Below are 25,979 nucleotides of genomic sequence, written 5' to 3'. Positions count from 1 at the left end.
CAAAAGTTAAACAGATTTATCTACCATATGACCCAGTTTACATACCTAAGCAAAATGAAAACAGATGTCTATACAAAAACTTGCACACGAATGTTCATAGCATCATTATTGATAATAGCCAAGGAGTAGAAACAATCCAAACATCCATCAATGGATGAATGGATAAACAAAATGTGGCATATCATACAATGAAATATTACTCAGCTCTAAAAAGGAATGAAGTGCTGATACATGCTGTAATCTGGATGAATCTTGAAATCACATTATGCTAAGTGAAATAAGCATTATAAAAGACCACATATTCTATGATTCTGTTCATATTAAATGTCCAAAATAGGCAAATTTATAGGGACGAAAAATAAATTAGATGTTGCCAGGGCCAGGGGAGAAGAGGAGGGAGTTTGGATTATGACTGATTATGGGTATGGTATTTCCTTATGGGGTGAAACAACTGTTCTAAAAGTTGTTGTGATAGTTTCACACTCTTTGAATATACAAAAAAAAAAAACTATGAATTTGGCCATACACAGTGACTCACGCTTATAATCCTAGCACTTTGGGAGGCCCAAGAAGGAAGATCACTTGAGCCCAGGAGTCTGAGACCAGCCTGGGCAACATGGCAAGACCTCGCTTCTACAAAAACTTTTTAAAACTTAGCTGAACATGGTGGTGTGCACCTGCAGTCCCAGCTACTTGGTAGACTGAGGCAGGAGGGTCGCTTGAGGCCAGGAGGTGGAGGTTGCAGTGAGTTGTGTTCCTGCCACTTGCACTCCAGCCTGGAAATCAGAGCAAGACCCTGTCTCGAAAGAAAGAGAAAGAGAGAGAGAGAGAGAGAGAGAGAGAGAGAGAGAGAGAGAGAGAGAGAGAGAGAATAAAGAAGCACATTGTAAAAGGGTGAATTTTATAGTATGTGAATCATATCTACATTTTTTAAGGAAAAGAAATCTGTATTTTTATCCCTTTACCCTTACAGAAATTCTGAGCATTCTATTTTTTTAATAAAGTAAACTAATTGGCAAAGAACAGTATCAGTTACTTTTTATTATTATTTTTTTTTTTTTGAGACGGAGTCTCGCTCTGTCGCCTAGGCTGGAGTGCAGTGGCGCGATCTCCACTCACCGCAAGCTCTGCCCCGCGGGTTCATGCTATTCTCCTGCCTCAGCCTCCCGAGTAGCTGGGACTACAGGCACCTGCCACCATGCCCGGTTAATTTTTCATATTTTTAGTAGAGGCAGGGTTTCTCCGTGTTAGCCAGGATGGTCTCGATCTCCTGACCTCATGATCCGCCCACCTCGGCCTCCCAAAGTGCTGGGATTACAGGCGTGAGCCACTGCGCCCGGCATCAAAGTTATTTTTAAAGATGCATATGTGAGAATGTGGAAGACAATCCTCAAAAGTAGACAAACTGCATCTATCTATTGAATAGTAACTGTTGACAGCAAAAATCTATATTTGCAACCACTGAAGCAACTCCTATGATGATTCATTCATAGTCAATACTTATAAATATTGTGTGTATATATATATATATATACATCACCTCTCTTCCCAATTACCTGGATCACTGTCTCTATCCCCACTTTTCTATCTAATGTTATTTCTCATTTGGATATTTTACTTGTTAATGACTTACTAGAAGGCAGAAGACATCTTTTTCCTCTCTCTCTCTCATAGGCTCTGGCATTGTTGAATCAAAGTAGAATCATCGAAACTAGGTTGGATAGCACTGACAATGTGGTCCGCAGACGCTCATCTTCGATTTGTATCTATTTCCTCTTTTTTTTTTTTTTTTTTTTTTTGAGGTGGAGACTTGCTCTGTTGCCCAGGCTGGAGTGCAGTGGCCTGATCTTGGCTCACTGCAACCTCCGCTTCCCAAGCTCAAGTGATTCTCCTGCCTCAGCCTCACAAGTAGCTGGGATTACAGGCATGCACCACCACACCCAGCTAATTTTTTTGTATTTTTAGAGACGGGGTTTTGCCATGTTGGCCAGGGTGGTCTCAAACTCCTGGCCTCAAGTGATCCATCCGCCTTGGCCTCCCAAAGTGCTGGGATAACAAGCGTTGAGTCACCATGCCCAGCATATGTATCTATTTCAACTGACAGGGAACTCCCTACCTCCTCAGGCAGCCCCATTCATCTTAGGGTAATTTAATTTTTGCCAAATTTTTCCTTCGATGACTGGACATGAAATATGTACAACAAAATAATGTGTGTTAAGATGGGTGGCATGACCTTTTTTCTTCTCTACTTTTAAAATTTTGAATCACTTATTTACTGAACACATACTACACACCAGAAACTATGCTAGGCTATCTAATCTGGTAGACTGTTTTTACACTCAAATTAAAGATTATTTATAAAGCACTTAGAACAATACCTGACAGTAAATGCTATATATGTTTGTTGAATAATTTATGGTCTAGTAGTAACAAGTAATTCTAACTGAGGCATGTATCAGATTCTTTGAAAACACAGAGGGCAGATGGAAAGAGATGTCTTTACCAGGTTGTGAGTCTCAAAGGATGAAAAAATTCTGACTGGAAGGAGGGAGACCAGTCAGGAAACTCTAGTGGTCATGTATCATGTTTTGCTGCCCAACATCACTTGAACATGCCCTCTACAATTTAATACACCCTCACATTGTCAGTCCCACCTGACAAAGGTATAATCTATAAAAACTACATTTGTCAGTCTCCCTTTTAACTAGAGTGCAGGCATGTGGCTTCGTCTCCACCCATAAAATGCATGTATAGGAGGTGTAGATTTAGAAGTGAACTATGTGAGGAAGCAGGCCACAAATAGGCCATCCATTTTGCTGATGCAGTTGGCAACAGAGGTGATGTTGTTACAGAACTGATGGCATTAACTGTGTCTTTTTCTTTAAGACATTTTGATCAAATGGTTCTGGGATAAGAGCTCCTTAATCGGAACTGTATTTCAGTTGTGTGGTTCTGGAAGTTATTCCTATAATGTTATCTGGAGCCTGTTTCTGCAACTCTCTTAATTCAAGAACTACCTAATATCCCCTAAAATTATATTCTATTTAAACCTGCCAGAGTGGATTTTTCTTATGTTCAATAATTTGGGATGAAGTAATTTAAGTGACTAGAGATAAGAGTCGAACTAAGAAGAAATGTCAGATTGGACAGAAGGAAATTAATTCAAGAGCCACATAAATGTTATTTGAAGACCACATTCCTTCTTCCAGGCTAAAGTACTCAACTTATCTTCATGTAACATGGGTTGGTGTCCACATCTCTCTCTCAAGTACTCTGTGGTTTAACAAATGCAAGGAAGGAAAGAACGTCCACCTCCCTCACCTTGAAATACTTACACCTCTATTAATTCACCCTCTGATTTTATTACCTTACTGGCTAAGTACATCATTCTGCTGACTCATATTGTTTTTGTTTTCATCAAAATCCCTATGTTCTGCTCACATATGCTGGGCTATGTCTCTATTGCCTAAAAAAATTCTGGTTAAATTTCATTCTCCTGTAAATGTGGTTATTATCAATCTGCATGCTCCAAGTAGAATCAACTCTGGAACGCTGACAAGATTAAGTGTCTGTATTTGTATACTTCACAGCCGGGCCTAAGAGTGTGGTAGTGTCACCTTTGGCAGTCTCTAGGTAGAGAGTTTCTGTGCTTCCAGTGACATTTCTACATTACTATGTACCCATTCAGTTTTTAATGGCACACACTACTGATATCATGCCATCACAGAATTATTTTGTAGGGAGGCAGGCAGGACAATAAGAGCAATGTAAGATTATACACCTCAGAGGAATGTTGTCAGTACTGAGTGTGATCGTGCATGACAAGCCTGGTGTATATTAACTAGCTTTCAAAGAATGCTAGCTATTAGCGTTATCACCTCCCAATCTCAGGCTTTTAACCACTTTTCATCTTACCCCTTATGTTTTAATAATGCTAGGTTGTTTGTAGTTTTGCTACATAAACTGTGTTGTTACACACTCATTATTTCGTTCATGATGTTGTTCTCCCTGACTGAAATGTGGTCATCTTTACCATCCTCTCCATCTGTTAATGCGATCCTTGCCCCCTCCAAATTCACATCTGGTTAAGTATTATACTTCAAGACTATGCTCAACCACTAATTTTTCAGGAAGATTTCTCCTAAAGCACCTGATTTGAAAATAACTACCCTTATCCTATTCTTCCATATTAATTCCTTATGTGTCACTTACATTGAAATTATGTGATAAATCTATCTCCTCTAAACTCGAAGCTGAGAATAGGAACTTACTTATCTTTGTACTCCTAGCAAAAAGCGTAATTCCTGGAACGCAGTAAACGTTTAATAAATATTTGTTGAACCAATGTGATATTTAAGACCTTTTCTTTAAATATATTAACTTGCTTTAGATTCAACAACAGGTTTTTATACTTATAAATTTGCTGCATAGGTTGATTGGAAATGGGTATCATTCATGTTAAGAGACCATAATGACTCATTTTATTCTTATAGAAATAAGATACATATTACTAATTAGGCAGCTAACACTTCCAAATCATTAACTCCAGATCTATAATACAATAATAAAGCTAAATAGAGCAATATTCATAACTCAATATTAACTCTAAACAGCATAATTGAATATGAAACTATTTCTAAACATACTGATTTCCTATGGTATTCAAAACAAAAGCAAGCTTTTAGCATGTTTAACATTTGATATATCTATAATACATGAGAAAGAATGTAGTATTTTGTGGTTTTAAAAAACACTGTTTGAAGTCTAAAGAATGGACCACTTATAATGTTTTTAAAGCCACATTTGTAAATACTAAACCATTTTTTAAGCTTCTCACATGCTGTGATACAATTTCCCATTATGGACAAATTCCTACACTTCAGCAAACATTATATTCTTAAAGTTATTACTGAGAAGCCATATAAGAATAGGATCAAATGAGAAGGTCAAAAGTTGAACCAGCTGCCTATTCATTCATTTGTATTCTCATTCATTCATTCTTCAATTCTCACTCATTAGTCAATTTTCTCCACAATAATCAGAATCATGTTATACTCAAATCCAGTACCTTAGCGATACTTTGTAAACTTAATGATATGTGTTGAGAAGCTTATTTTGAATTTTCTTTCTTTAATAACAACTGACCAAAGGTACCATGGCATTAGAGAAACACTTGGTAAAAGCAGCTGAAAGAATCCATGCAAAACAACATGGCAAAAAGCTGAAGTACATTTCTTTGTCAGCAAATACTGACGTATCAGAAGACACATATAGATCATTACTGAAAATTTGCTAAAGCAAGTATTTAAACAATTAGTGTAGGAGGTTTACTATATAGTTGGATAAAAATATAGTCTTTTTAAAAACATCTCACCTTATAGTATTTGCTGGATTGTTTCTATAATGACATATATAAACTACTCTTATTTGAGTCACCAATAGAACAATTTAACAGACAAAACATATAACCAAAATAAATGATTTATTTAATAAAAAGAGGTTTTGTGGAAAAACTATAAGGGAAGGAGTCCTGAGTCAGGCACACCCACACGTAAAATTCAAGGCCATTACAAGAAGTTGAAACTGAAGTACACAGAGTACTACATAGAGTCAAGAAGATTGTTCTTCTTTAAATAAAAGCAAGATATTTCAAATACAATAAAATATTTACAATATTTTGAAATGAAATAGGAAGTTAACATGAAAACCAGAGATATTTCTGGTTATTTCAAGATAAACTATTTTAAAACTGTCAAAATTAGCCAGGCACAGTGCCATGCCTGTAATCCCAGCACTTCGAGAAGCTAAGACAGGCGGATCACCTGAGATCAGGAGTTCGAGACCAGCCTGGCCAACATGGCAAAACCCCATCTCTACTAAAAATACAAAAATTAGCCAGGCGTGGTGGTGGGCACCTGTAATCCCAGCTACTCAGGAGGCTGAGGCAAGAGAATCTCTTGAACCCAGGAGGCAAAGGTTGCAGTGAGCAGAGATTGCGCAGCTGCACTCCAGCCTAGGTGACAGAGTGAGTCTCCGTCTCAAAAAAAAAAATACAAAAACAAAAACAAACTTGAAATTTAGCATGAGTTAGGCATTTTTCATTTATGAAAAGAAAAGAAATTCCTTGACATTTTAACAATTAGTAAGAAAGTAACTCCTTTTCAAACCTACTTTACTGGAAAAGCCACAAAGACAGACCCAACTTCCAAGTCTGTCCCAACAGACCCAACTTCCAAGTCAGTCCCCTTCACCCTTGCTTGAATTACTTCCTCTTTCTTCCTGGTGTTAGATGTACTGTCTGGAACAGGCATGAGTACACACACAAACATGAGGATTTCTTCTACACATTACTAATGTAGAAGAAAAAATGGAAAGAGCTCATCTTCCCAGTGGTATTTGTTGAAGACCCATTTATTAAAGTCCATTTTGAACCCATTTATTTAGAAATGTAAAAATACAATACTCCAGATTAGTTGCAAGAATAACTGGTTGTCATCAAGTAAGACAGGAATTTACTAGTCATAGTTCAGCAGGAAATCTTTGCTTGATTCATGGATTGGTCTGATAAAAGTTAATCTACAATTTAGTAAGTTGCTAATGGTGTACTTGTTCCATTTGAACCTACAAATCTTTGTCAGATTTATGTTTCAATTAGGAGAGAAATTAAACCAAATATCAAAATAAAATGAACTTGGAGCTAAACTTTACCGCCTATTTTTAAGCAAGACATAAAAAAGGACATAGTGACACAGTTCTCACTAAAAAGTTATTAATCATGACAGCAAAGACTTTTGTATGATTAAGAAATAAACTCATTTTAAATCATTTTAAAATATTGTTCATGTTTTTCTTGTTTTTACTGTGTATATTTTATAATGTACATATTAATATTAGTACATACAGGCATGTATATAATGTTTAAAATATATTAGGGCTACTTACTCAAACATATATATACACACACACACACACACACACACACACACACACATATATATATATATATATATGTATGTATTTTTTTTTTTCCTGAGGTGGAAATAAAAGGTTTAGAGACTCTTGGACTAGTCCAGAGGTTGGCAAACTTTCTCTGTAAATTTCCAGACAGTAAATATTTTAGGTTTTGCAGACCATATAGTCTTTGTCTCAACTACTCAACTCTACTATAGCACAAAGAAGCTATAGACAATAGATAAACAAATGGGCGTGGATACATTCAATAAAACTTTATTTGTGGACACTGAAATTCATATAACTTTCATGTGCCCTGAAACAGTCTTTTTTGGGTGACAATTTAAAAATATAAAACCATTCTTAGCAGGCTATACAAAATAAAAACCTTGTGGCAGGGATAGTACCTTTGACATCTTTATGTCTGCTGTACCTAACAAAGTATCTGGCATTCAGTAAAGAGTTGTCAAATAAACTTCACCATGACACAGAAATTTGTGTTTTCTTTTATAACTCCGCCTTATGTTCCAATATATCACCCTTGCCAGAACATAAGCTCCTTGATGGTAGGGATTTTCTTTAGGTTGTTCACTGCTCTCTTCTCAGACCTTAAAACAGTATTGGGCGTATGGAAGGCATGGGACTTTGATGAAACTGTTCAAATTTTGAGAACATTTACGCCAAAAAATAAAGACGGATAATAGAGAAGTAACACTGGGTTTCAGTGTATTTAGGTGGTGTTCTCTGCTTCCATCCCGAGCCCCTGCACAGGGCTAAGTTCCCACAGTAGCCTATTCACAGCTATCCTAGTGCTATGGAAATCATTTACTTACTTTTCTCCCTGAGTAAACGCTGAACTCTCTGAGGGTAAGGGAGGTGCCGCATTCTTTTACACTTCCAACACGTAGCATCCTACCTGGCACATTGCACATATCAACAAACAGTTGCTTAAATACACTCATGCAAATAAATACTAGTAGACTCCTTCGAAACAGAAGAAATATTTTTGAAAGCATTTCTCTGTACAAACCAAGAACAGAGCCAAGTTTTTAAAAAATCATGCTTAGCAATAAAATTAAAAATTGACCCAGATTTAGTTACCTTTAAATCTGTTTACTGAGTAAGTTTTGCTCCTCTTTTATAAGCTCTTCATGGGAGTTTTATAAGAAAATAAAACATGTTGTCTAGAAATGCCTCTGGCATTATCTCAGTCTAATGATATGGAGTAAGGATATTGAAAATGTAAATATAACCTATGGATATTATGCTGTCTAGACAATTTCTGAGAATCTAGTAATTTCTGACAACTATTTCCATGTCTTCTTATAGATTTTAAGACCTAGTTTACCAATAACTTATTTTGTGCTACCTTAACTATTAATTAAAATTACTTATTCTGAGGGCACGAAAAGATTCATCCAAGCTAACTAACTTCTAAAAGACTAGGGTTGGGTGAGAAAGAAACCCATAATAGCAGTCAATGGAGAACAAGGATGCTTGGGTTAATGTACAACACCTGGTGTTCAAACACAACTATTCTCTCTAAATTAATGAAAGGGAAAAGTGAGAGAATAAAAATTAAAAGCTTTGGGATTACTTATGAGAGTTCTAGCAGATGGAATGATTTAGTATTTATTGCATATAACTACTTATCATTAAATTATGACAAAAATGCAAAGTCTATTAATATAAATTACTCAATAGAAAAGAGTGTAAAACATCAAATTTGCATGTATAATCATATATTAAACATTACCTTTAATAAATTAGGTTGAAATTAAATATGGCTAGAGGTTAATCATAAATCATCACTAGCCTCATCTTTTGCATGAGACAAACTATTTAATTACCTATATTAGAACACAGTCCTTATTGATGTATCTATAGGTTGCCAATGTAACCTGAACCTCCACTTGAGAGTTCCTTGTGCTGCTAATAGAAATCAAATTCCAACTTGAACTCCCCAGGGAATTTCTATGGGTTTACGTTTTTAATCTTAAAATGAAAATCTCCCCTCTCCCAACACCCCTCTCCCCAAAAAGAACTCTAATTGCATAATTCAGTCTGGATGAAAACACTATTAAGCATTTAACAGTCCCTAAGCTGTATACTCAATGTACAAAAACCAGCTCAGTTATTCTCAGTAAGCTCAAAGGTTATGACAACTTAAAATGTTGAAGAGTTATTCAATTACGGCATTATTAATTTCCTTACATTTAAAGTAGAATTGAGGAGATATTTCATCCAATCCTAATTAGAGGCAATACAAAATGCTTCTGATCAATATGAGAAGAGTTATGAATATGAACCGCTTTAGTTCAGTCATCTTTAAAAGTCACCAAATATAGGCAACCAATATAGTGTAACCCCCAGCACTCTGGGAGGCCAAGTCAGGAGGACTGCTTGAGTCCAGGAGTTTGAGATCAGCCTGGGCAAAATAGCAAGACCCACATCTCTACAAAACAATAAAACAATTAGCCAGGCATAGTGGCACATGCATACAGTCTCAGCTACTCAGGACGCTGAGGTGGGAGGATTGTGTGATCCCAGAAGGTCAAGGCCGCAGTGAGCCATGATCGCACCACTGCACTACAGCCTAAGGGACACAGCAAGACTCCATCTCAAAAGAAGAAAAAAAGAAAAAGAAAAAAAAGTTACCAATAATAATAACATGGAAGGAGTGTTGTTTTCATCCTACTACCTTTACCCACTTGTGGAAGATCGAAAACATGACTCTGGGTAGGGGAGGGGACAAGAATCTTTTTTTTTTGAGCCGGAGTCTCACTCTGTCGCCCAGGCTGGAGTGCAGGGCCGGATCTCAGCTCACTGCAAGCTCCGTCTCCTGGGTTTACGCCATTCTCCTGCCTCAGTCTCCTGAGTAGCTGGGACTACAGACGCCTGCCACCTCGCCCGGCTAGTTTTTTGTATTTTTTAGTAGAGACAGGGTTTCACCGTGTTAGCCAGGATGGTCTCGATCTCCTGACCTTGTGATCCGCCCGTCTCGACCTCCCAGAGTGCTGGGATTACAGGCGAGCCACCGTGCCCAGCCTGGAGACAAGAATCTTAAAGAGCAAGTGTGATTTACCCCATGCAGATAATTTTAACAATTTTATAAAAGCAGTCGTTTTAATTCTTGAAAATTTTAGTAAAAGAACCACTTCTCAATTTTCAATTAGCAGTTAGTAACCATACTCTAAATACAAAATTCAGTTTTACAAACTATGAAAGACACTCTCTTAATAAAGAGCTCTATAAAATAAACAATCATCAAAAAATTTCAAGGCCAGATGCCGTGGCTCATGCCTATAATCCCAGCACTTTGGAGGCCAAGTCAGGAGGATTTCTTGAGCCTAGGAGTTCGAGACCAGCTTGGGCAACATGGCAAAACCTCATCTCCACAAAAAATAAACAAAAAATCGCGTTTATTTGGCACATGCCTGTAGTCCCAGATACTTGGGAGGCTGAGGTGGGAGGAGGGCATGAGCTGAGGAGTTTGAGGCTGCTGTGACCCCTGATCCAACCTGGGTAACAGAGCAAGGCCCAGTCTCTAAATAAACAAAAAAACAAATAAATACTTATTTCAGATTTGGAACTTTAAACTTGCCAGCAATAGCCATTGATACCATTACTTAGAAAGTCCCTTTAAAATTGCATCATTGAGGCCGGGTGCAGTGGCTCAAGCCTGTAATCCCAGCACTTTGGGAGGCCAAGGCGGGCGGATCACAAGGTCAGGAGTTCGAGACCAGCCTGGCCAATATGGTGAAACCCCGTCTCTCCTAAAAATACAAAAATTAGCCGGGGGTGGTGGCGGACGCCTGTAGTCCCAGCTACTCAGGAGGCTGAGGCAGAAGAATCGCTTGAACCCGGGAGGCGGAGGTTGTAGTGAGCCAAGATCCGGCCACTGCACTCCAGCCTGGGAGACAGAGCAAGACTCCGTCTCAAAAAAAAAAAAAAAAAAAAATTGCATCATTGAATAAGCACAATACAAAAAGTGATGCACCAATGCACAGAATAGATGCCAGAGTCAATGAGATATTAGTAGTCTACTAATACACTAGTAAAACCAGACTACTCAGTTAACTGAAATTATTTCAAAAGTCTTCTTAGCTAGGAAGAATCAAGTGATTCGTGAAATGATCCATTAGTAATTAAGTAAAAAGAGCTACCTTTTTTTTAAAAAAAAAAAAAAACATGTCCTGCAGTAATTTTAGATTTAGTTCAATTATCTATATCTAGAAGCCCATCCAATGAGAACTGCTGTTGATAGATATGATCCTCAGGCATGACAAGAGTTTCAATTTTCAGAGTAAGAAAGGATTATATTTGAATATTGTCTTTTGTTAAGTTTTTAACCAAAAGTTTCACCAATACATCATTACCCAGAAATTCTAAATAGTAAATTATAAGGTAATTTATTTCTTGACAAGCATCTCATATATTATTACTATGTATAATGTTGTGCTATTTGCTGCAATTATTTAAAACGTTTTGGCCGGGCACGGTGGCTCAAGCCTGTAATCCCAGCACTTTGGGAGTCCGAGGCAGGCAGATCACTTGAGGTCGGGAGTTCAAGATCAGCCTGACCAACATGGAGAAATCCCGTCTCTACTAAAAATCCAAAATTAGCCAGGCATGGTGGTGCCTGTCTGTAATCCCAGCTACTTGCAAGGCTGAGGCAGGAGAATCACTTGAACTCAGGAGGCGGAGGTTGCAGTGAACCGAGATCGCGCCATTGCACTCCAGCCTGGCCAACAAAAGCAAAACTCTGTCTCAAAAAAAAACCAAAAAACCTTTTACACCTCAAGGTATGTTATCCTAAAATACATATATAGTATTGAAAATAGGTATTCTAAACCTTCATAGTTCTCTAAAGTCTAGAAAAGCCAATCAAGAGAAACAGCACAATAAAGGTACCATCAAAAGACCCAGGAGAAGGAAGATTGTCATAAGAGACACCAAATACGACAAGAACACCTTTTACATTATTTGTACAAGGAAAGACACCAACAGGAGTGAAATAAAAAAGGAGAAATTTTGAATCTAGAAGTCTACTTCTGTGTTTTAGAAACAGAATGACTTAAGTGCTTTCTCCCAATCAACTGTGATAATGACATTTTTAACTGTTTTCCATTGCTAGATTTTTGGACTCATTCTTCTCAACTGATGCTCTGTAAAAAGCAATTACAGACAATGTTCCATTATCAGTAGGAAATAATCCATCCCAGGCTGGCTTTACCTACCACTCTAATGTACCTCTGATTTGCCTTCTACTTCTCCTCAATATGTGTGCAAGGAAAATGTACTAATTTTATATTTAGCCTAAATGAAGCATTATTAAAGGTAGATGTTACAAAAATGTCAATGTTTTATATTTTTATGTACCTAAATTTAAGTTTCAGCTCAGCTACTTACTAGCTTAGTCAAGTTAATGAATCGATTTTCTTACCTCTCTCTAAGCTTCACTTTCCTTATCTGAAAATGGGATAGAACAATCTTCCCTACTTTGTGGTACTGTCCTAAGGATCAACTGAAACAATACATTTAAATGTTTTAGTTTCATGCCTTAGGCATAAGTATACAGTAGATGAAAACTATAGTTATTCATAAAATAATTTGTTCACTGTAAGGTTATTACAGTCAAACTAAGATAATATAGAAAATACATAATATTTAGAGTATAAGTAGACTTCTCTCAAAGTAGAGATATAATCTTTAAAGTTTTCAGTTTAACTTTTGGTTGTTACTTTTAATCAAACCATATTTCTCTGATATCCTATTATATTATACTGTTACTTAAAAATAATGTATGTCCATTTATAAATAAGATTTTTGACTGACAGATAAAATTTTATGTATTTAGCATGTACAGCACGATGTTTTGAAGTATATACTCATTGTGGAATGACTAAATCTAGCTAATTAATATGTGCCTTACCTCACATGCTTGTGTGATTTGATTTAGAGGTTCAGGACATAAAGAGGAATGAGCAAAGAAGACTGAAAAGGAGTGGCCTGAGAGGTAGGAGGAAAACAAGATGAATGTTGAGGAGACAAAAAAAAAAGTGTTTCAGATTGGAGAAAATAATCAACTGCATAGAATGCTGCCGACAGGTCAATTATGATGAGAGGCTAGGCATGGTGGCTCACACTTGTAATCCCAGTACTTTGGGAGGCCAAGGCAGGCAGATCACATGAGCTCAGAAGTTCAAGACCAGCCTGAACAATGTAGCAAGACCCTGTCTCTACCAAAAAATACAAAACGATTAGCTGGGTATGGTGGTGCAATGCATGCCTGTAGTCCCAGTTACTGGGGAGGCTAAGGTGGGAGGATCACCCGAGCCCAGGAGATTGAGGCTGCAGTGAGCCAGGATCATGCCACTGCTGCACTCCAGCCTGGGTGAACAAGTGAGATCCTGTCTCAAAAAAAAAAAATTAAGATGAGAACTGAGAATTGACCACGGGATTTGACAGCATGAAGATATCTGGTGACATTGATAAGAGCAGTTTTGACAGAATGGTGGGATGGAAACCTGGTTGGAGTGAGTTTAGAAGAGAAAGTGAGAGGATTAAAACTGGAAGCAGTGCATATAAATAAAATTATTGTGAGGTGCTTTGCTTCAAAGGAGAGTAAATAAGTGGAGTGATAGCTAACAATAGAGAAAGGATCAAAAGAAAGTTTTTTTAAAATGGGACCGCATGTTTATATGCTGCTCAGAATGGTAGAGAGAGAAGAAAAAATTATTGGAGCAATATCTGTGAGTAGGTGAAAGGAATGAAAATTTATACACAAGTAGAAGAATGCAGACCTGAAAATTTCATCTGTGGTGATAGGTAGCAAGACAGATACATGAATGCAGATACTAAAAGGTAAATGTAGTGGTGGGAACCTGTGGAAGTTCTCTTCTGAATGCTTCAGTTTACTCAGTAAATTAAGCAGCAAGGTCATCAGCAGAGAATAAAGATGGGGAAGAGCTCTGAGGTTGGAGCAGCAAAGCAAAGGTGTGAAAGGCATCTAGGAGCGTAGTTGAGGGAACGGAGTAGGGACATATAAACTGATTCTCTGAAAACATAAAGGCCCACCTGGGGCTTCAGAAAAGAACTCTGTGTCCAAATCATAGGGTAGTACTGGATTGGAATAGGCAAAACCTGGAGAATGGGAGGAACACCAGTTAGGAAGCTATTTTAGTAGCCACAAGAAAAAACTAGAGAGGGTTATCATCTAAAGTAGGGCAAGAACAGCTGGAGGACACCTGAGGACACAAATGTAACAGTTATTACAAAAGTGAAACCAATGGGATTTGGCAAGAAATTAGAAGTGAATGAGATAATCAATGAAGGGAAGACGGCCCTGTAATGTTGATTGTAAAAAAACTGAATACGGCAATGCCACTGATGAACTCGGAGAACTATTTCAATACTGCAAAAGGTAGTAACCAAATTGTCAGCAGCTTAAAGCAATGAGTATAATTTTTACCTATAGAGAAGAAAGATTTGAAAAGATAAAAAGTGTTAATAGTATCAAGGAATGTTTCATTGTTTTCAGTGATTAAGGACACTAGGGTGATAAACTGAGGGGTATCTAGGTAATCAGAAAATACTAGCAATTAAAGACACAACAGAGCTTATTTGATAAAGGAAAGGAATGCTACAAACATTCTGAATGACCCCAAAGTCCAGGTTTTTAACCACTACACAATACATGCTCTGTAAAATTAAGGGTCTTGGAAAGGTAGTGTAAATTGTTTAGCTTCTAAGGAAAACTTCAGAGTTAAAGAGCTTAGAGGTGGAATTATTCTAAAGGATGACACAGTCCAAGGTATAGTCATACCTATAATTAGCTAAATATATAAATGCAAAAGTCAGAGTTTAAAAAACAAGGAACTAAGAGCAAAAAACGTATTGAAGGGGCTATTAGCATAATAGTTGAAATCACCAAAATAAGTAGCAAGGGTAAAGGACAAAAGTATAGCCAGGTGCTATCATCAAGAAAGGTCAGCAGTAACAGACTTCAAAAGAGAAAAGGTTGTTTGTTGAAAGATGGTTTAAAGAAGAGAGCATGAAAGGAGCACCAGGAAAAAGGGTACACCACAGAAGCAGGAAGAAGAGTGAAAAAGGGTAAAAGTGTCAGGACTTGTTTCAGGGGAATACCCAAAATGCCAGTTGTGGCTAGATGGAAGGAATAGTCAAGGAAATTTTTAAAGATAAAGGGAAATTTTGTTTGGATTCATTCAACAACTACCAACAAATATTTATTAAAGGCCTACTAACTCTTCTAGGTGTGGGAGATAAATCATGAGGGTAGCAGGAGAGGTGATGATAAGATGTTCCGTAGTGGGCACAGTAGGGTCTAGATTTCATTGATTCTTAACCTTTTATTTTGGTGTAAGGTGACCTTTGAAACTCCTGTGGACTCTTAAGTACAGATAAATAGACAACCACAAAAAATGTACAGTAACATGTGGGATATAATTTTGAATGAATGAATCACCAATCCAGATCTCTAGTTCTTCTCTGGTCAAATTAACCAACGTAATATGGTTTAATTCCTCATTTCTCCCCTCTCCTGCCATAAACTTCTGAATACTCAAAATATTGTATTCATTATCTAATACAGGAAATTATTTAGGCCACAAGCTATAAAACATAGGAAACATGCTAGAAAACGTAGGTTGTGTGAATGTTGCTAACAGAACAAACTTGGATGAATTAATTTCTTTGTCTCTTCTATTGTTACTCTCTACCCTCCCAAGTCTATTTCATACACCCAACAAGAGACCTTGTGCTGTTTTCAGCAGAGGACATAGGCCTCTTTTGCTTTGTAGAAACAGACACACGAATCAGTTAGTTGAAAAACTGACTCGATGTCCTAGAGACTACTAAACAGTAGAAAACAAAGATAAATAAAACTGCCTCTACTTGTAGGAGCTCACAGTGGAAGAGATAGACAGGTAAGGACATTTTTGCCATGAGAAAAGAAAAATAAAAAGGATACTTTTGCTAATAGTTTTGTCATATCAAGTTTCTGGTCCCTTCTTTATGTGATATAAACACTGTCCATACAAACACACCTCCTTAAAACTCAGTGCTATTCCGGGCACACACATTTTAAAATTACATCAAAATTAGGGGTATAACTTACCATCATTTTTTCAAAGAGATCCAATACTTCCTTTTCTGACAAATTCAAAGATCGTTCATCATATAATGGCTGAGCTGCGGGAAACTCACTCATCGCGACTTGAGAATCAATAGGATGTTGAATAAGAGGTTTTTCTTTTTTGACAGTAGATTTTCTAAAACTTGTAATTCGGTCACGCTGCAAACAAAAATAAATAAATAAAAAGCCCTGAGAAAAAGATCAAGAACTACTAACATGAAGAATTGAAACATCAAAACGGTACTTAGTATAATACATATCATTATGGTCTTTTGACAAAATACTATTATAAGCAGCAAGCTCCAGTTAGAGATTGTACTATTTTGAAACCCTGAAGTAGCTCTTCAGCCTCAGAACTCTGGGGGTGAAAAGTATTCTTCAAAAGTAAAACTTAATCCCTTGTCATTTCTGTTTTGCACAGCAAATAAGTGAAAAAAAAAAAAAAGTCTCGGATCAAAGTCCTGTTGGTTGTTTCAGAGAGAATGTGTCTTTGGTGGCAAATTTACAACTATGAAAAAAGAGAAAGAAACTAAAAAGAGCTACTGATATCCAATTCTAAGAGAAAATTATGGTAATGTTTTTCTCCTTCAAAGCTGCAAAAATTGTGACAAGTACATATGAATAATCTGTCAGTGTAGCAGTAGAATGGTTAAGAGCATGGACTCAAGACAGATTACCTGGGTTTCAGTCCAAGCTCTGCCATTTACTGGCTGAGTAACCCTGTGAAAGTTACTTGGTCTCTCTGTTTCCTCAACTCTGAAATAGGGATAATGATATTACTTACACAGTAGGGTTATTGTGAAATTTAAATAAGTTAATATGTTTATTGCACTTAACTGCTATTTATTATTGTTGTTACTATTATTATTTTCCCCCAGTGTTTTCTTCCCTAAAATGTTGGACCAATGAGGAAGTAAAACAAAGATAAAAACATCACCTTTTCCATTTACTGGAAATATTATAAACAGAAATTTCTTATTCCTACAAATATTATGAAAAACTTGCTATTTTATGGAATATTGACTTCAAACCATTGATTCCATGTAAAATCTCTAATTAATTAGCTTGCTATTTCACATAAAGTGAGTTAATGACTTCAGTTGCATGTAATTAGGATATTCTTTTAAACCACAAAACATGGGACATCAAAAGTTAGTAATGTGCATAAAACTGAATGCAACTCAGTTTTATTATGGTTTCTGTTAGGAAGCACATGCACACCATCAAGTTCACATCAAACAAGCAGACATGTTAAATATCAGGACAGTGTATCTTCACCACCATGTTACCAGAATCCTTATATAATTACTTCAACAATACAAAGAGCATCACAGAAGTTATTACCATAGCTTATGTAAAATTATGTGAACTCATTAATGAGCATACCTTTTATTTTATCAATTCAAAGAACACTTTTTTAAAACCAAAAAGTATACTTTGAAAGAAATGTAAGCAGTTTTAAGCAGCTTATTTAGGATTACAAAAGTAATTTGAGTATATGGTTGCTGACAAAGAGATTATATAAATCATAGTATTTTAGAGCTGAGAAGAAACTTGAAAAATAATCTAAACCAATCCCCTCATTTCCCAGAGAAGGTGACTTTCCTAAATCCACCAGTCCCTGGTTCCTATCCCAGTCTTCACATTAACTTAAGATTCATTTCTTCTAATTCATCTTGAACTACATTTTCACATTTTCTTTTAACTTTTTGAGGGAAATTGTTGGTTTAGTTATATAGTATATCTTCAAACAACTCAAGAAAAAAGTTAAGTAATCCAAAATAAGCTGAAGATATATTCAATAGTCAAATTTCACTAAAAATATGGTGGACATGAAAGCATTTAAATATGCAACTGACCATTAAATCAACATATCTCTTCTCTTTCCCTTCATATCACTTAATATTTACTTTTCCAGTACTAGCCTTTTTACTGAGTAGCATTAATAACATATATATTTGATCTTCCACTGTGTCTTTCACTTTTTCTAGAAAATTAGCTTTTGATTTCAGCTTTTGATTATACCTTGGTAAGAAAATGTAGCTGGCCAGGCGCAGTGGCTCACGCCTGTAATCCCAGCACTTTGGGAAGCTGAGGTGGGTGGATCATGAGGTCAGGAGTTTGAGACCAGTCTGGCTAAGATGGTGAAACCCTGTCTCTACTAAAAATACAAAATTTGCCGGGCTTGGTGGCGGGTACCTGTAATCCCAGTTACTTGGGAGGGTGAGGCAAGGGAATTGCTTGAACCAGGGAGGTGGAGGTTGCAGTGAGCCGAGATCGAGCCACTGCACTCCAGCCTGGGTGACGGGGCAAGACTCCGTCTCAAAAAAAAAAAAAAAAAAAAAAAGACAATGTAGTTAAGCCACATACCTTCATCTCCTTTGAACACTATCACTACTTTACATTATTTGTAAATAGGTAATTTCACATAGGAAAAAAAATTGTCAATGCTTAAAATACCATTTTTTACAGTTTTGAGCCCATAACTTTTAACAAGATATACTATGACAAATTCAGCTTTAAAATATTGGTTTTTAAATTTAGTAGCACACATCTGACCAACATAGTGAACTTAATTTCCTTTCTAATGGAAATTAATTTCCTCCAATATTAATGTTTAATATATTCACAATTTATTTGGCCATCAAAAAAGGAAGCATCTGTGTTTTCCAGAGTTTAGATTCACATGGAGATTTTAGAAAACTTTTGGTTAAGGTAAATATCAGGATGATGATATGAAAATTCTGTTGGGATCTCATATAATTGTTTATGTTAATATTCGAAAAGGAAGTCACTGAATTGACAATTACTCCATTCTACTATACTTTATAAATATCCAGACATTTCATATCTTACATATATCAATGCTTTTATGTCCACCCATTTTAATAAAAAGGCAACATGCATAAGTAATGTAATAACATGCTAAGACCACCTTACCACATCATCTGCCAAAGTTTTTATTTGAATGTTCTATTAAAACCAAAAAGAAACAAACAAAAAAACCAATCAGATAAGAGAAATTCATAAATCAAACAATAAAATAATTTAATAATTTTCATTTTTATTAACTGTAAACAGTCAAAAAGAATCAGAAAGTTCAAACATATAAGCAACATATTCTTTAAAGAAAAAAACTTTTTAATGATTAAAAATGAAGGTTTGGCAAAGGTGTATATATTTGTTTTCAAATATGGCTCCCAAGGTCCCAAATCAGATCCAGATCAGACATCACTACCACAGTGCTGAAATGTGAGAAAAGATACCACAAAATCATAAGCCCTTGCATGTTATATAGAAGTTTGGAAATGAATCCTCAAGTTAAGATACCTAAATTTAAAAAACAACAACATGTACAATAGGAAAAATGTCACATTTAACAAGAATGAAATATAATGAAACAGCTTGGCCTAAGAACTGCGTTACTCCTGATGGATATTTAAAGGACACTTTTATAAATATGCTAAATAAAATTGAACTTATTTTTTAAAAACTATCCTTATAAATAAATTAGAAATATTTTCAAAATATTCTAAATAAAATTGAACTTATTTGAACATAAAATTGAATATATATGAGCAACGTTATTTGAGGAATTTGAGTACAGCAATACTAAAGCAATACCTAACAATGTAGTTATCTTCCAGGATTCACGGAATAGTTCAAGACCTTACAATAATGTATGATGAGCATGAAATATAGTTTTTATTATAAATATGTTGAGGTGCCAATTGGGGTGTGATTACGAAAGAACCAGATTTTTTTTAATTGCCTGTTAGAAATTGAATTTAATGTTCTGCCAGATCCTATACATTTACTTCTTACAACAGAAGCTGAATAATGTGTATCAACTTGGTCATGCACGCTAAAAAACATAGGGTCTTCTCACTGTGGGGAGGATTCCATTATGAGTTTTAAGTAAATGAAAATTGCTTGGATCTCAGAAAATTGTCTTCAAATACCACTAACCCAATGCTGTTAAAGACCATCCTCCCCACATCAGCTGGGGCAAATATAGTATTCTATGTATAACTCTTTTTTTTTTTTCTACTTTTAATCCACTGATTCCCTCAGGGATCTAAACTTCTAATCTCTATACCATGTCTTCATCACATCCTGCTGACACAAACCCCAATCAATCTTTACTGCCTAGGAAAAAAGTAGGAATTTTTTTTTTTTTTTTTTGAGACGGAGTCTCACTCTGTCGCCCAGGCTGGAGTGCAGTGGCCGGAATTCAGCTCACTGTAAGCTCCGCCTCCTGGGTTTAGGCCATTGTCCTGCCTCAGCCTCCGGAGTAGCTGGGACTACAGGCGCCCGCCACCTCGCCCGGCTAGTTTTTTTGTATTTTTTAGTAGAGACGGAGTTTCACCGTGTTAGCCACGATGGTCTCGATCTCCTGACCTCGTGATCCGCCCGTCTCAGCCTCCCAAAGTGCTAGGATTACAGGCTTGAGCCACCACGCCCGGCCAAAAAAGTGGGAATTATTTATATCAGAACTGAAACCACTTTAAGAAGGATAAATTCACCCTGCAACTCTCTTACCAGGTATTTTCTCCTTAATTTTTCTAGTGGGTTGTAGAAAACTGTTTTAAACACAATGGCCAATTTCATGATTTCCTGCAATACCAAATCAGAGAGAAAATGATAAAGTATCAAAAGTACCTCAACTAACCCCGCTACCATCCCTATGTGTGCTTGTCCACCTGGGTTTTTGAGACAGATTATACAGTTCTTCATGCAACTACTGCTTTCCTTCTCTTCCCATCTTTTGGGGTTATAAACTCCAGGCTGGAAACCCATCTATATCTCCAAAGCAAGAATGTAAATGAAGGGAAAATACTTTTTGCTTTAGTCAAATTATCTAAGTTAAGGTACACATATGTCTAAAATGTTTCAAATCTGTATCTCAATTGAATACATGTTGACAGTTTAATCATGGGAGACAGACACAAGAAAAAAAGCATTGCTAGCAATATTTTCACTTGGTCCTATGGGATGAGACTGAAGTCTTCTCTTCCCCTCAGTACTCTTCTTTGGAATTAACATACTTTTTGTCTATAGTAAACCACAGAGTATAGGTAGAAACTATTCGAGTTAGATGGAATTTGAGATTATCTAGTCAAAGTCTCTCATTTTACAAACAAGAGGGTAATGTTTGTTAGTGGCTCCACCTGCATTCCACTTGTCTAGGTTTAAGATTTCCACATCATGTTCTTCTTCCTCTCCTTCATTTCCAATAGCCAAGCAGCTATCCAGTCCCATGATAATCATTCTGCAGTCTGCAAAGATGTGGTTCAAGCCACCATCAGCTCTTAACTAAATTTCTGTAGTGACTTCCTAATCTATCTCCTTGCTTCCACCTTTGCTCTCCTGCAGTTAATTTTGAACACAGCTGACAAAGTGATACTGTGAAAACTGAAGTTACATCATGTCACTCCTTGGCTCAACACTTTCCAAGGGCTATATTTTCCCTCCTAGTGCAAGTCAAAGTCATTACAATGACCTACAAGGCCCTACTGATTTGTACACTCTCCATATCCCTCTGACCTCATCTCCTACTACCCTCCCTTCATTCCCCCAGCTCCAGTCACACTGACCACCTCACAGCTCCCCAATGAGGCAATAAGCCACATGCACTGGCTCTTCTCTCTGCCTGGAATGCTCTTTTTCCATGGTCCATATGGATTACTCCCTCATCCTGCTTTCAAGGTTTTGCTCAGTGAGGCCTACCCAGGCCATCCTATTTCAAATGGAAACATCTGCCTCCCTCCACACATTCCTGGCACTCCTGAACGAGATTTAGCACATTCTAACATAGTCTATAATTATTTACTTCATTATCATTATCTTGGTCTGCTTTTCCAACAAAAAATATAAGCTCCACAAGGACAGGGATTTTTGCCCATCTGGTTTAGGGATGTAACCCTAATGCCTAAAGCAATGTTTGGCACATTGAGGCTCAATAAAGAGTATGAATGACTATCATACTCCCTCCTGTTCATAAATACTCAATGCCTCCTGATGACCTATAAAGATGAATATCCTTAATATGGAATTCAAAGGCCTGTATGTTTCAGCCCTAGGCTACCTTCTACTTCTTCCCTTATGACCCCTATTCTACAGAAAACAAAAATTAAAATCCTCTTCCCAATGCATACTCCCATGATGTCCTGTTTGTGCCCCTACTGTTCCCTTTGATTGGGAATGCCCATTTTGCTATATACCATTTCTAATTCTAAAGCTTCCCTTGAATTGAAAGTTTAGTTGTTAATAAACCAAATGTGGACCCCTGGTCAAAAATAATACTGGAGAAGGAGTACGCTTTGTTTTATTCTTAAAGAATTTTTTTTTTTTTCCTAACAGGCAACAAGAATGATAGAGTACCCCAAGGCACATAGGAAATTATACTTATGTAAAAAATTATCCTAACTACTTGTGATAGAGAAACATAAAGAAAAACACCCCGCTCCTGATTTCTTGATTTGTAAATTTCATTCAACCAGAGTGGATATCCTGTATAACCACATACATTTAATACGAATATTTTCTCAGATTTCCCTCATGTAAAAATCTGCTTTCATAAATATAATAATACTATTTAAAGCTCTTCGTTATAACTGTTAAGAAAAAAGAACAAATATGGTCTATCAAAAAGGAAAAATTTTAAGCAGATATGAAGAGGCTGAATTTCAGAAGGGGTAATTTTTAGTCATTGTACACTAAACATGTATCAAAATCATTGTATAAGTTATGATTAAATGATCTGCAAACAAAATTAAAGCATTTCTGCCTCACAGTTTTTTTTTGAGATGGAGTCTTGCTCTGCCGCCCAGGCTGCAGTGCAGTGGCGCAATTTCGGCTCACTGCAAGCTCTGCCTCCCGGGTTCAAGTGATTCTTCTGCCTCAGTCTCCCGAGTAGCTGGGACTACAGGCGCCCGCCACCACGCCCGGCTAATTTTTTGTATTTTTAGTAGAGATGGGGTTTCACCGTGTTAGTCAGGATGGTCTCGATCTACTGACCTCATGATCCGCCAGCCTCGGCCTCCCAAAGTGCTGGGATTACAGGCGTGAGCCACCACGCCCGGCCGTCTGCCACACAATTATCTTTCTATATTAGTCAAAAAAGAAAGGTATAAAAGGACTTGAGAATAACAACAGAAACACCAAAAAACTTTTTTTCATTTATAATGATGCTCTTCCAGAACAAGCTCTCAAAATTCATTTATGTGGATGGGTGCATCTCTCTCACACCACATGCAAGTAAACATGGATTTTTCACTCCTTTGTACAAACACTACAGAGCTACTATGGAGTTAAAAAATTCAGAAACAAAAATGACCCCCCCAAAAATCTTTATTAGAGTCATACCCCTGAATTAAAAGCACTTATTAAAGTCATTTTCATAAGTTTTTATTATGCAAATCTAATGATCATGCTCATTACAATGAGGGCATATTGTACCAATAAGTATAGTGACCATATATTTTCATTAAAATCAACTCTGGAGAAGCAATAAGACTGTGCATTAGTCAAGCAATCAGAGTTTATTAAACTTCATTTATGATCAGCTATATTAAATATAACTTAGCACAGTATTATATGAATATTGTATACGTATAAAAGTATCACTCCAGAGTCTCAACCCCTTAAGACTAAGAGAAATGGCTGACTTACTTATAAACTCTAATGCTGAAGTTGTGATTGCAATGCAAGAGTCATTATTGTAAGAAAATTAAGTTTTAATTTTCTCAATCAGGCAGAAATTAACAAAAACAGCAAGATGTAAAGATTCAACTCTCTTATGGCTAATGTTACATGGTAATACAATGTTTTATAAACATCGTGAAATTGGACAACTAAATTGCATATAATTCAAAAGTCTCACCATCAACTCAAAAACGTATTCACACTATTTGACTATTTTCTTCTCTTTTAAATAAAATGCATTAAGTTGGCCATTACAATAGAGATGAAGGGTCAACTCTTTACCTTCCTTAAGTTTCTTGAGTTCCACGAATGGCAGGTACAATAGGACACAAAAAACAACCTTCACTTCAGCTGAACAAATATTTAATCATCTACTATGTACCTGTTTGTCAGGCCTCTGGGCCCAAGCTAAGCCATTGCATCCCCTGTGACCTGCACGTATACACCCAGATGGCCTGAAGTAACTGAAGAATCACAAAACAAGTGAAAATGGCCTGTTCCTGCCTTAACTGATGACATTCCACCACAAAAAAAGTGAAAATGACCGGTCCTTGCCTTAACTGATGACATTACCTTGTGAAATTCCTTCTCCTGGCTCATCCTGGCTCATAAAGCTCCCCCACTGAGCACCTTGTGACCTCCTCTCCTGCCTGTCAGAGAACCCCCTTTGACTGTAATTTTCCTTTACCTACCCAAATCCTGTAAAATGACCCCACCCCTATCTCCCTTCACTGACTCTCTTTTCGGACTCAGTCCACCTGCACCCAGGTGAAATAAACAGCCTTGTTGCTCACACAAAGCCTGTTTGGTGGTCTTTTCACACGGACACGAGTGACACAAGTGAAACTGTTGAGTACTGGGCACTGGGAATACAGTGGTAAACAAGGTAAGCATGCTCTCTTCCTTTAAGGAGGTTACACTCTAGTTGAAGATCAGAAGAATGAAAGACCAACACAATATAAATCTTCTGAGAGCTCTGATATGGTAATACTCTGTTATAATCTCCATATGTTTTCCAAGTCAGAAAGGACCTTGAGAAAGGTAATCAATATCAACCAATGATTCAGGGTTTGATTTCTCTGATATCCCTGCCCAATCCCTATTCAGATAAGCAGCAGTCACAGAGGGAAGTAGTTACTATTCAAAGGCCTGCCTTCCAACTTTTCAGACCCTATACTCACTCCTGAACTTTAAAAGCCAGGAAGACCAATCCAAACAACTCAAGGCCAATCACCTGGTAACCAAGCTGAACATTCTGTTCAGGCATTCAAATGCTTTATTATAAAGATATTTTGTGTTAGTTAAGTACCTCTCAATTGTGTTTAATTTCACCAAGAAAGCAACGTCTAATTTTATTTTTAGAACTAAGCTCAATGTACAGGTTTGAGTCTAAGATGACCTTTTAGAAAACAAATTTTCGCTTTTGCAATCACTGAACTATTTACTGTGTGTACTTAAAATTACTCCCAAACATTCTTTCATCTCCTTTCTAAAAGTAAGAGTCATTTTCAGATACCTACACTTCATCTTAGGCACTGTAGTCCTCTATCACCATTAGCACTTAAGAATAGATGCTAGATCAAGTGGTGGTATGCCAGGCACTGGGGATTTAGAGAGATATGGCCCTGCCCTCGAAGCTCAAAAGCCTAGCAGTTGAGAAGATGAAGTTACAGATATGAAGTTCCAGTTCTGCACCTTACTCTGCCATTGTTAACATCTTGAACTGTCCATTTCATCATTTTAGTAGAGCAATATTTTTATATTTTTGTGACCATAAGCACACCATCTCAGAAGTACTGTCATTCAAAAGTCTCAAATTTTAACCCACCAGAGTTCTTTGCCATTGCAAATCAAAATTCATTCCACCATTTTTATGACAAGAAAAAAATCCTTTTGAGATTCTCTTCTCAAGATGCTCTTTCAATTTATAAAGAACAAAATATTTATCTAGAAGAAAACAAATATGACATCACAGTATAGGGTTTCAGTTTTCTTCACAATGCAAAGGCCTATGTTACTTCACTGGATAATTTTGACAAATCTGTCATAACAAGTTATGCTCAATCTTAAATGAATTGTCTTGCCGTAAAGCTGAATCTTGAACTGCCAGGAGGGGTGACTATGACATGGGAATCCAGTAGTCTCTCTGTGACAAACCTGATCA

The 25,979-nt window shown here is 36.8% G+C and overlaps 1 protein-coding gene across 5 annotated transcripts in view; it reads right to left on the bottom strand.

The window, feature by feature from the left end:
• DIAPH2 (diaphanous related formin 2) overlaps positions 1–25,979 on the bottom strand; it is a 918,351-nt gene that overhangs the window by 847,055 nt on the left and 45,317 nt on the right. For 3 of the 5 annotated variants that reach the window (XM_077988110.1, XM_077988112.1, XM_077988111.1), the window contains exons 2-3: positions 19,049–19,081; positions 16,091–16,267 (exon numbers count right to left, since the gene is read on the bottom strand). In XM_077988110.1, coding sequence (XP_077844236.1) covers positions 16,091–16,267; positions 19,049–19,081 — 210 coding nt within the window. The remainder of the gene's footprint in view (positions 1–16,090; positions 16,268–19,048; positions 19,082–25,979) is intronic. The other 2 variants (XM_077988113.1, XM_077988114.1) reach the window with 1 other exon arrangement.

The sequence above is a fragment of the Macaca mulatta genome, chromosome X (genome assembly GCF_049350105.2).
Source record: "Macaca mulatta isolate MMU2019108-1 chromosome X, T2T-MMU8v2.0, whole genome shotgun sequence".
Taxonomy (NCBI): Eukaryota; Metazoa; Chordata; class Mammalia; order Primates; family Cercopithecidae; genus Macaca; species Macaca mulatta.
The sequence above is the reverse complement of the archived record's forward strand: the minus strand, read 5'-3'. Positions and strand labels throughout refer to the sequence as shown.